General features: G+C 36.9%; 1 protein-coding gene across 1 annotated transcript; it reads left to right on the top strand.

Moving 5' to 3' along the window:
• The first annotated feature begins 594 nt into the window (after window positions 1-594).
• LOC120628904 (probable ATP-dependent RNA helicase DDX56) lies at window positions 595-10,889 on the top strand. The gene is made up of 11 exons (XM_039897570.1): window positions 595-873; window positions 1,588-1,812; window positions 2,098-2,360; window positions 3,187-3,447; window positions 4,000-4,195; window positions 4,909-5,058; window positions 6,469-6,566; window positions 7,194-7,335; window positions 8,460-8,684; window positions 9,506-9,593; window positions 10,612-10,889. Exons 1-10 carry the CDS (start codon window positions 814-816, stop codon window positions 9,581-9,583), a joined length of 1,698 nt encoding a protein of 565 aa, XP_039753504.1. The 5' UTR covers window positions 595-813; the 3' UTR covers window positions 9,584-9,593; window positions 10,612-10,889.
• The last annotated feature ends 1,784 nt before the right edge of the window (window positions 10,890-12,673 follow it).

The following is a 12,673-nucleotide window of genomic DNA, read 5'->3' as shown; positions in this document are numbered from 1 at the left end:
CGGATGATAACAGTATAGATAACAACAATAGTGAAAATAGTTTTTCACTTCAAAATTAATTGGTTTGAGGCTGCCACATCCACCCTATAACATATAATATATATTTTACTTGAAATGTTTTTCATTATAATCTACTACTTTAGGACTCTAAATTCCGATGTTGTATAAAATATACAGTTAATGAAGGCAGAGGTTTTATTTGAAACAATTTATTACACCCAAACAAAACAGTTCATTTTAGAGATACAATTAATTGAAAAAGTTCTTTATAAAATCTATTTCCGATTTTTTTTACAAGAAAACACAACTTGATAATATTTGTACAACTGAAAATACCTAATTGAATGCCACACATCTTTCAAAGAAACTGTACCTACAAGACGCTGTAAAAACAAAAATTAAAGTGGACGAAGGCGCAGGCAACAGCTAGTGTACTACTATATAACTATATAAGTTACAGCATTTTGCTTATATTAAGTAGTATTGCCCACGGTCCTTAATCTTTGGCACACCTAGTATCATAATAATCTATGGAGTGTGAACACTTCTGTGGATCTGTCAGTTGTACGCATGTGCGCACTAAATAGCACTATAGCACTGCGCATCAATGACAATGTCAATGTGCATTAAATTGTGATTTGGTGGTTATTTATGTCCCAATTTTGCGACTTATTTTTATTATTTCTATCTACTTACTTACTTATTTTTATCTATAAGAATACTTTAATTAATCGTAATAAAATCAGTAATATATTACAAAGAAAGTGAGTAAATAATATTATTTTGTAAGTTTACCAGCAAAAATCAAGTAAAATGGCAGACGAGAAAAAGGTTATGTTTCATGAAATGGAGTTGGACGATAGAATTTTAAAGGTTTGTTGAAGTATTTATCGATTTTAGTTTAGTCTCTGTTAAGTAATTCATACTTAATTTTTGAAATATTAAAAGCTATGCTATTTATCTACTCTCTCATTTGATTATTCTCACTCCTCATTTCCTTATCCTGACAACTAAATTGAATTTAGAGTCATTCCTTGAGGCTTTTAAGATTGAATTAGAGGCAAGGGGCTTTCGAAGTTACGACTAAGAATGCAATTTTTCCTAGAGATTTGCCTCTTAGAGGAAGGACCTTATTTACTAAGGAGTAGTTTTAAAATATTAATGTAGTATAAAGAGAGATACTTAAATGAGAGTAGTTTGACCATGCTGCATCAATTTGGTTTGGCAGGTTTAGGTATAACCAACTTTAATGTGAACATTAAACTCATTGAAATTACATACTTGAATAACAAATAATAATAATTATTACATGGAGAAGCTGGTGAAGTAGGTGCAGAGACCAGACTTGCACTATAGCCCAAATGCTGAAGTGATTACCATAGATAGCAGCTTGTCAGTGCTTGCAGTATGCTCACATACTTCCTCTGGTAGCACTTGCAGGCAATATTACACAGCATGTAGACCCATTTGTATAACTTTATCTTTCCCTTGTTTTGCAATACTTAAGTTCCCAATGTCCAGAACTATCAAGAATCTTGTGCTCAATTCTTGCTACAATGTTATGAGATAAATTATTTAACTTTCTAGGCAATATCCCAGTTAGGATGGCCACAACCAACCCTTATCCAAGAGACAGCAATTCCCCTATTACTTGAAGGTAAAGATGTGCTCATGCGAGCAAGAACTGGTTCAGGAAAAACTGCTGCATTTGCAATTCCAGCTATACAGAAAATATTAAATCTTAAGAACACAAGCATACATCAGTGTATAAAAGCTCTTATACTGTCTCCAAGCAAAGAGTTGTGTGGACAGGTATGTTTTATTACTATTTTGAAATAAGATAAAAAAAATATCATACTCACTGGCACAGTGGCAAGTGCTGAGGCAAGTATAAGTGACAGGCAGCAAGTTCCCATCCTCCCCAGCTATCCATAGTTTATTTATTTACTCACTTTATAAAATTACTGTAAAATGACCAAAAACTTTAGTGCATTGGTGTGTGTATATGGGTGGTGCATATAGTAATTTAGCTATATACGTTAAAATACTATACCAGTGATATGACAACCTCACTGAACTGTTTATGTAATGTTTTAGATTGCATCAGTTATAAGCGACTTAACACACAAATGTGCCAGGGAAGTTCGCTGTATTGATATATCTTCAAGCGGAGACACACATATCCAGAAGTCCCTACTATCAGATAAACCAGACATTGTTGTGGCAACTCCATCCAGGGCTCTAGCTCATTTGAAGGCAAACAACATGAGGCTGAAAGATGATTTGTCGTTATTGGTTGTGGATGAGGCTGATTTAGTCTTTTCTTTTGGATACGAAGATGAAATAAAAGAGCTTCTTAGGTGATATATTTTATGTTATAATTAAAGCCTTTGATTTCAAAAACTAACTTCTGTTATAACTCATTGGCAATAATATATTTTTTTACTATGAAAATTTCAATGTCTCAAGTCCAAAATAGGTAAGGCTAAGCATGGTATGCCATGGTATGGCAAGTGCCAAGAAACTAAATACTTAGCCCACTATTCAACGGAAGTATCTGCAGTGATGGATGGTCAACCGGTGGATTGTCCGTACAACCTTTGAAGTGCTAGATGAGAGCTTTATAACATCATCATATCAACTCATTACCGGCCGACTATAGGTCATGTGTCTCCTCCCACAGTGCTAAGGGGTTAAGGTAGTAGTCCACATGGCTGTTCCAGTGTGGATTGGTGTTGGCTAGAATAAATCGTTATATAAGTCATAGTAATTAAAAAATAATAATGTATTAGATATTCAATTCAGCCACATATCCAGTGCTACAAGTTCTTTGTTTTATTTGAAAAAAAAAAAACTTAACCGATTTCAGAACTTGTTGAAAGCAGCATGACTTCAATATTATAGATGTTTCAAAACGCTATTAGGCCATTTGATATGTCTACGCGATATACACAGGAAAGTGAAAAAAATAATACATATAGGTGTTTCTAATCAGTCTGTAATATTTTTGTATGGAAACACCCATTATCCATTAAGTGAAAAATTTAAATGTAATAGGCTATAGGCTTTTATAATTTGATCACTTAAATTCAGAAGATTATCCATGAAAAAGATTACCTTCCAATGATGACTTCCAAAACTTGTGATGGACATAAAATCTTAATATTTAATCTTTATTTTTTACAGCCACTTACCTAAAATATACCAAGCCGTGCTTGCTTCCGCGACTCTATCAGATGACGTTCTCAGTCTAAAGAAGATAGTTCTAAGAAACCCTGTCACCCTCAAACTCGAGGAACCAGAGTTGGCTCCTGCGTCACAGCTACAACACTACCACCTCTTTGCGGAGGAAGATGACAAGGCGGCAATATTATATGCACTGTTAAAGTTGAATCTTATTAGAGGCAAGAGTATCATATTCGTGAGAACAGTCGACAGGTGTTACAAGTAAGTGTGGTTTTAAAAAAATACTCTTCACTCTGATAGAAAGATCAGTTAATTCAGGTGTCTCAAATGTCAGGCATGCATTAATGAAAACTCAATCTCAAAGTGAATAAATAAATAAAGCCATGCCAAGCATTTTCAAGACTCTCAAAGGGTTGTCGTCTCATAGTTTAGATATCCCTCGGGATTTTAAACAATTGCCTTTGTTATCTATGCACTGGTTCTATGCCCATAATGGCGAGACTTTACATAGATATGGCTTGGATTTTGCAAACCGGACAGATATTATTTTAAATCAGAGTAACAAACTGAAATTTAAAAAAGGAAACAAACGCGGGTAATTATTATCCCAGAAAAGCAGTTTTCTTGAGGATTTCAGACAATTGCCTTTGTTACTAATGCACAGGTTCTATGCCGAAAATGGTGGGACTCTGCATAAAGATGGCTTGGATTCTGGAAGCCGATAGATATTTTATATACCGGCTATCAAAATTAAATTTAAAAAAAGGAATGAAACGCGGGCGAATTTATGATGATTTGTAATTATTGTTTCAGATTAAAACTCTACCTAGAACAGTTCAAAATAAGCTCATGCGTGCTGAACTCTGAGCTCCCGGCGGCTGTCCGGTGCCTGTCCGTGGATCAGTTCAACCGCGGCCGCTACCAGATCATAGTGGCTTCAGATGAGAAGGCCCTAGAGCAACCGGACGGTGGGATGTTGGCTGGGGAAGAGATCGGGAAGAAGAAAAAAGTAGGTTTATAATTTAATTAAACAAGTTGTCTTTTGTTTAGTATCTGATTGACGACCTCTCTCCGTGAGCGCTGTGGCTTTAATTAAGGGTACTACATTTATTTGTAAATTCTAAATTTTTTGGTCTAGTCTGTTAACTACAAGTTAACCGTTAACTGCAATCTCACCTGGTAGAAATGATGATTTCTAAGATGGTAGCAGGCTTACGTGTTAGTATGCATTGCAGTTGAATTAAACCCTTATATACCTATATACCTTATCGGTTCCTACAACGCGACGTAGTACCGGAACGCTAAAATGTTTAGCGGCATTATTGTCGGTAGGTTGATATCTAGCCACGGCTGTAGCCTCCCACCATACACAGGTCACAGCGCTTACCGTTGCTCTAGGGAGATAGTTAAACTACTTCTGTATACTTAATAATAGGTATTCAAAATTTTGACTTAATATCTTTGACTATTTCCTTAATTAGTTAATTTTTTATTTGCAATTTTTTTATAAATTATTATTATTATCCCACCGCCGCGTTTTCTGGTGTAAAGTACCCACTAGTACCTTCATCAATAGCTGGTGGTCAGACGGGTTGGTGAGCGCAGTAGATGGTATTGACGGGACGCCGGAGGACTCTGCGGTCTCTGTTCTCTGTTATATCCTACTTGAACCTTAGAAAATTTAATTTGATATAATGGTTGCTATTTTGCTAAATTTTGCAGCAAAAATCAAAACGCAGGAAAGACAGAGAATCCGGCGTATCAAGAGGCATCGACTTCCAGCATGTTTCCAACGTTATCAACTTCGACTTCCCGCTCGATGTCACTTCTTATGTACACCGCGCTGGGCGCACTGCCAGGGGAAACAATCAGGTATACTATTTTTCGATTCACTCTAATTGATTCATATACCAGCTGTAATCCTGTGGGGCCAGATTTATTTACCCGAGCTTTTAAAATTATACAATGTCTACCTCCATGTTGCTGACTATACAACATGTAACAGAATTGCGAAATACTGTTGAAGGGCGCAAAAATATATCTCACAAGGAATAACAGTGTAAAAATATTAAATCAATAGAGGCATATTTATTTTTCCTAAGAAACAAATTCGAAACATTCTGAGTTTACTTTGACGATAAAAGACCGACACGCGCATAGTATCTACGCTACGCGACGCTTACCTAATAAAGTGTCAGGAGTCACTTGATTATAATTTTGCATGTGATATTAGGGCCGTTCTGATTTATTTTAGTAAAAACTATGGCAGTGGTTTACCCAAAACTATTAGCGTTTAAGTTTGAGAGATAAGTCTCAAGAGTCAGTAATTAATGTGCCTCTAAAGCCTGTGTAGTAATATTTCGGTTTTCATTTACACGTATTTATAAAAAAAAAGTCAAGATGGGTTTTGCTGCTAAACCGCATATATGTGCCGAAACGGGATTTCGGTCTGTGTGTTTCTAGATACAAAGTACCCTATGTCAAACTTTAGGATGCAAGCTTCCTCTGCGACAAATTTCATTAAGATCGATGAAGGTTGAGTCAAACGTAGATAACAAACAAAAAGACAGACAAACTTTCACAATCAACATTATCCCGTATAAATGCCCGTATCGGGGATCTATTGTGGTTTCTTCTTACATATTCCTTATTCTTACCAATTCATATCATCATCTCCTCCCAAACTTAAAACTTCTAGCTTTATGTGAGCTTTATCACATAAAGCTCACATAAAGCTAGAAGTTTTAAGCAATAAAAATATCACTTGCTTCAATGTTGAGGGAAAACATTGTGAGGAAACCTGCATGCCAGAGAATTCTTCATAATGTTCTCAAAGGTGTGTGTAGTCCACCAATCCGCACTGGTGGATTACGGCCCTAACCCCTCCTCATTTTGGGAGGAGACTTGTGCCGTGGAGACTGGAATTGTCGATAAATTTGACCTCTAATACAATGCACTTAAGATCCATTTTACTCCGCTGTTCAAGTATTTCCACACTCGAAAACGTCTCCTCAATTGCTACAGATCAAGGAGTTCCTCAGTAAACAGTTCGAAGTATATCCTTGTATAATGCTGATAGCCAAATTAGAAGTTTTTGGTTGACTAGGTAACCAATGAGCCTTCTAGCATTGTGATCCACCGGGAATCTAAAGTATCTAGCTGGTATTTGCCAAAGCCATTCCATAAATGTGACATTGAGATGATGTTGGTCTGTGAGAGCTGTGAAGGCGGAGCTGAGGCCTGACTATGTCTAAGCCACTTCTGATAGATAATATGTTTAAGGGTTCAGTGCTATCGTTCGTGTCAATACGGGAGAAGCCTCTCATGGAAGCTGTAGAAGATCACCTGTCAAAAGGATTTAAAGGACAACAAGTTTTACAGTAAGTTTTTCAAAAACTAGCAATTTTTGTTCTCTGTACGGGTTTCACTACTGTGCTGTGTCTTGCTTCTTAACCTAATTTGTTTTTTTTTCTGAGTGACACTTGGTATGACATGCAAGAAACATTGCCGCAGTGTCCACATACCTGAGGCGTAACCTGAGGTGTTAAGCCCCATGTGCCCGTAAAAGGCAAGATTATTAATGTAGACAAACTGCCATATGATGTTCCGAAGTATGTACAGACTGTATCCAAAATTCCTACGATAACGCTCGTGGTCTCATGGCCGCACTCGGCAAAATATAGCTATATTTGAACTCCAACGTTCCATAACAAAAGATTTTGCTATTAATAACACAAAACTTAGCAACTGATAGTATGAAATCACGAAATACTTGATAATATTGAATTCGCTAGATTTTGCAGTTTTATATATTGAAAATAAATAGTAATATCACATCGTATCGAATATAAACAAAAATACGTTTTTCTGTCCCCGCTGCGCTGGGCAACCCTAAGGCGCTTCGCTTTGTCGCTAGCCCGAAAAATTTAAGTTTTAGTCACCATATGCAGTTAACTGATGCAGAAAGTTGGTAAGAACCTTGAATTAAAGTGCTTCTCTCGTTCCAGGAAGTATGAGTTCGCATTAGAAGAGGTGGAAGGCTTCCGATACCGGTCGAGAGATGCGTGGCGCGCCGTGACTCGCGTGGCGGTCCGGGAGGCGCGGCTAAAGGAGATCAAACAAGAGCTGCTCAACTGTAAAAAACTACAGGTTCGATTACCAGTTATTTCTTCTCTTTAATGGCTTTTGAAGCTATTAATAGTTGGATTTTTGACAAAAAAAATGGCTTCCAAAGGGGAAGGGTTTGATAAGAGGCATTTTAGAGGATTTGTAAAAAAACTAATAAACGCGGACGAAGAAAATATACTTCGCCTATAAATAGACTTCGAACGTAAATAATGAACATGCTCGGGTGTGTTTAAACTTGTTTGAGTATTTGCGGGGTGTGAATTATTGTTTAAATTCATTGAAATTTTATGAAATTAATAACACATCTATATTCAAAAAATTTAAAATGTATTTATTTAAAGTAGGCCTACTTTATAAGCACTTTTGAAACGTCAAGTATGTATGTTTGTAGTGACTCTACCACCGGTTCGGAAAACGTATTCTACCGAGAAGAGCCGGCACGAAAACTCAGTAGTTGCTCTTTTCCAACATCATCATCAATAGCACTGTTCGATTAAGATTGTCTATTTGATTTACATTAAAATACTTAGATTTACATTAAGTGGTTGAATATTCATAAAGATATATACTTGCGAACCCGTCATCCATAACTGCATAGTTTCTTAGGGGATGGCTAATTATGACGTGACGGTCGATTGGCGCAGTTTGCAGCGACCCTGCTTTCTGAGCCCAAGGCCGTGGGTTCGATTCTCACTTTTGGAAAATGTTTGTGCGATAAGCATGAACGTTTTTCAGTGTCTAGGTGTTTATATGTATTTTCTAAGTATTTATGTATATAATTCATAAAAATATTCATCAGCCATCTTAGTACCCATAACACAAGCTACGCTTACTTTGGGGCTAGATGGCGAATTGTGTATTGTCGTATTTTATTTGTTTTATTATGTTGGAAAATGTTTGTTACAATGTAGTTTAACAAAAAAAAAAAAAAAAAATTAGTTTAACAAAAAAAAAAAAAAAAAAGAAAAAAAAAAAACCATCAAGTAGCCGATGGGCGAAAAAAACTCTTCATCTTTTTCTGCAGTGATGACAAAAACACGCACATAATACATTGATGAACGTCTAATCTTCTCTCTGACTCCAAGAACGCGGCGCTACAAACCCAAGTGTGATAGGAACCTCGTAACCGACTGCACACCTTTCAGGGGTACTTCGAGGACAACCCCACGGACCTGGCGGCACTGAAGAGGGACAAGGCGCTGCACACGGTGCGCGTGCAGCCGCAGCTGGCGCACGTGCCCGAGTACCTGCTGCCCGCCGCGCTGCGGGCCGAGCCGGCCGAGCCCGACGCGGACGCGCCGCCGGAGCCCAAGAAAAGGAAACAGCCCAACAGAACCAGCTTCGGCAGCGCCAAGAGGCATAAATATCAGGTAATGTATATTAGGTCTAGTAGGTCTTTTGTACGGAGTTCCCAATTCCACGGTTCTTAGCCGCTTCGATCCAGCGGCTACCTGCGACGCGCTTAATGTCGTCTGTCCACCTCGTTGGGGGTCGACCAACGCTGCGCTTACCAGTTCGTAGTAATAATAATGTATATATATATTGGATAGAAGCAGGCGTTGCTTTACCGAAATCCAATATATATATATATATATATATATATATATATATATATATATATATATATATATTGGATATATAAAAGAACAGGTGCGTGGGTATGTTCCGTATAGGCTCATAAACGGCTGGAACGTTTTCAATGAAACTTTCAGGGAATCTCCGGATTGACCTGGCGAGTAATCCTGTAAAGTTTGGTGACGATCGGATCACTCCTATTTTTGAACTGTCAAACTGTCAAATACCGCTTTTATTTACTATGATGATATTCTTGCCCGGAGAAGCGGGCTGGGTACGCTAGTATATTATGAAAATTGAGCTTAATTTGCTATACTCCGCGAAAAGCAGGAGAATCTGTGTGGTGTAATTTATAATTTCTTCAATGCTTATACTCCACATCAAACAGATCTTCGGCAATGTACCCTCTACGCACGTTTCGCTCCGACACCGAGATGTTGACTTTACAATGAATTATTATACTACAATTATTACATTACCGAAGAGCTGTTTGGTGTGGAGTATAAAGATTGAAGGAATTATAAATTACACGGTACAGATTCCTTACGCGCCTTACGCGGAGTATAGCAATTATAAGCCTATTTTTCCCATACTAATATCGGTGCTTTGTTCTCAGGCGCGGCAAAGCAATCCGCTGAAGAGTTTCAAGGTGACGAACATCAAGCAGACCGTGCCGTCAACCGGAGACACGTAGCACCAACTTTGTTAGTATCGCGATGGGACATTACATTAATACAAATAAAACGTTGAAAAATAACGATAAAGTTGCAAACGTAAACATGAATTAAAAGTTGAGTTTACTTATGTTGTTTTTTACCATAGAGTAAAGGAAAAAGATAGACGGACGGCGAAAACAAGTTTTGTTTAGATCATTTTCAGTCACTAGTAGACTTTGGCATCATGAGTGCTTTAAAAAGGTAATAACTTCGTATAACGTTTATCATCGTTTAACGGCAACCACGCTACAGTTAATGTGAAATAAAAATTTTGGAGCATTGTAGCGAGATCGCTTTGTGTATTTGTAGATATTCTATAAGATATCTTTCGAGGTGATCCCATAATGTATCAAGTCAAGTCAAGTCAAATATTTCTTTATTCAAATAGGCACGTAGATGGCACTTTTGACGCGTTGATTATATACAAAATGTGCACATGCAGTGAGTAGTGACGGCGTTAACTACATTCGTAAACTTAAAAGTGCACTGCAAGTTTATTTTTGCTTCTAACGTTCAAATTATTGCAGTCACATGTTCTCTTAAATTTTGATATATTTTTGTGAACATACATAAAATTTTGTATGTACATGAAACTTTGATTTGAACTTGAAAAATAAAGAAATACATGTATCACAAATTTTAATAATTTCAACTCCTTAAGTATTAAATAGGGGATGAAAAATTATATAAAAGTTTCTAATTTTTTATTTAATATTTTTCAATTCAGAAAGACTTTTTTTAAACCTTTGTAGTTAAAATTTTAAAATCAAAAATTTAACTTAACGTGAGCGAAGCTGCGTTCAAAAGCTAGTATAAAATAAAAAGATTATCATGAAAGGAAGAAGATTAACACTGCCCTGTGAGCGGCTTCGTGTTCTGGCACTGTGTACCGTCTATCTTTTTCATTTGATCTAAGTTTTTTTACAAACAAAAATGTATTTTCTATATGAATGTTGTAAACTTGCAAATAAAGTGTGTCTTATGTTGTGTTTTTTTCTTTACACAGAGCGTGTCGCTGCTAGTGGTCGGGTTATATTGGGTTAGTTAAAAAGTGTTGGTTAGTATAGTGCTTCTATCTCACGAAGACCGTTTAGCGTTCAAATACAAAGCCACTTTGTTTTCTATTAACAAAGGCATCATAATTGATGTGTCCATTACTTATTTACTGCAAGGCTAGCACGGGCAGGAGACAAAAATTATATCCCCCGATTATATCCCCTGACAGGGGATACAATTAACGTGTCCAGCTGCTAAAGCACGGGAACATGGAATAGGAGAAGTTTACCCCCGTTTATTATTATACATATAATATTTGGAAATTATTACCACTTGTGCGCCAATGCTGTGAGAGTTAATAAATCTGTGGAAGAAGATACATTTTTATCCTTTCCCCGGGGAGATAATAATCTCCTGTCCATGCTAGCCGTGCTAGTGGAAAAAAAAAGTGGTGGAGTTAAAGAATATTTCATTTCGAAATGTTAATAAATTTTCTATAAATTTCAGCTTTTACACTAAATGTCTAACGAGTCTTATAATCTAAACAATCTATTCATTACATTAAGTGAAAAAACAAAGTACAAAAATATTTTTATTATGAATAATAACAGCATTACTTTGTTAACAATTTGATATTAAACTTTACACTAAAAAGGATCAATAATGATTGTTTACATTATAAGACAGGTAATAAAAAATAGACTTACAAACGTTTGTTTCGGTCATAATCTGCAGACAAACTAGTTTCAATTTAGTAGCGTAACATTAACAAGAAAATAGATTCCAAGCTTACACTCAAACAATGTGCTCAAACAACTGCCTAAAGGTCTTCGTTCGTTAGAACTTCTGTACGTGTGCAATGAAAATACAAATACTGTTGATTTATTATTTTATTTTATTTAACATTAAAATATTGAATGCATATTAAGCTTAACTTAACCTACGACAACCAGACAAATCTGTACAGCGTAATTTGTGATGGTGCCAATTCTATTCGCATATCTCTACAAATAAAATTGATAGGTATTATTGAATGATATATTAGTCCTGTCCTTATCACATTACTCCATGCAGAAAAGGAAAGCAATATTTTTTAATGGTGTTATTACAGGCACTCTAAGCTAAGCAGCTTTTAATAGTAGAAATAGAGTTTTCTCTGACAGAGCTTGTCCGGGGAAGTACTGCAACCAAACTTATTTCAGGCACGTGTCCAAGGCATGCCGGTGTTTTTATTGGCACACGAGACTTAACAGATACGTCTCAGGTTGATAGACATAGGGCGGGAGTTTCATAGGACGTGCTTCTTGCATGCCCTGCGAAGGGTTACACTATTTAAAGGATACAGTTTTCCACTTACTATTAGGTGGGCCATCTGCTTTGCTTGGTCCTTCAATCTTATAATAAAAAAAAATTGGTTGTCTGTAAAGTCGGCTTACTGACTATAGTTGAACGTGACAACGTCGTAATGGAATGGTTGCATTTTTCAAAAGAAAATTTTAATTTTATTTGTTTTTATAGATATTATCGTTGCTATAAACAATTGACACCACATTCACTTTTCACTGCACTTCATCCTTGCCGAAAACATGTAAATGTATTATTGTATAAAAGCTGTCCACGCGGACGCATCGCTCACTCAAGTAGGAGAGAGACAGATGTCGAACGCGGAGGCCGACTGTGCCTCTTTGTCGCTTTTTCCGCGCTCTCGCTTGCACTTCAAGCCTTGAATGGAACGCCTCAGAGCGAGGTAACGCCGCATGCGTCATGTTTTTTCGTGTGTGCAGCCGGCTCCATCGAATTATAAGACGTTGTCACGTCAAAACCTCTCAATTTTGTATAGAGCTATGCGTACAATGTTTATTGTTACGAGCAGCACTACACAGATCCCCTAAAATTAACTGTCTAACGTTGCTTTCCGATACCGCATCCTCCAGACATGTAGGCTTAGGAATCAATTAATTTAATAATAGCGTATTTCGGAAAACCGGTAGACAGTTTGGTCCCAAGGTTGTGGAATGTCGACCCCGCACCGGTAAGCGCAGCGTTGGTGATCACTAACGAGGTGAACTGAC

The sequence above is a fragment of the Pararge aegeria genome, chromosome 13, assembly GCF_905163445.1.
Source record: "Pararge aegeria chromosome 13, ilParAegt1.1, whole genome shotgun sequence".
NCBI classification, from domain to species: Eukaryota; Metazoa; Arthropoda; class Insecta; order Lepidoptera; family Nymphalidae; genus Pararge; species Pararge aegeria.
Note: the sequence above shows the minus strand (reverse complement) of the source record. Positions and strands in the feature narration are given on the sequence as shown.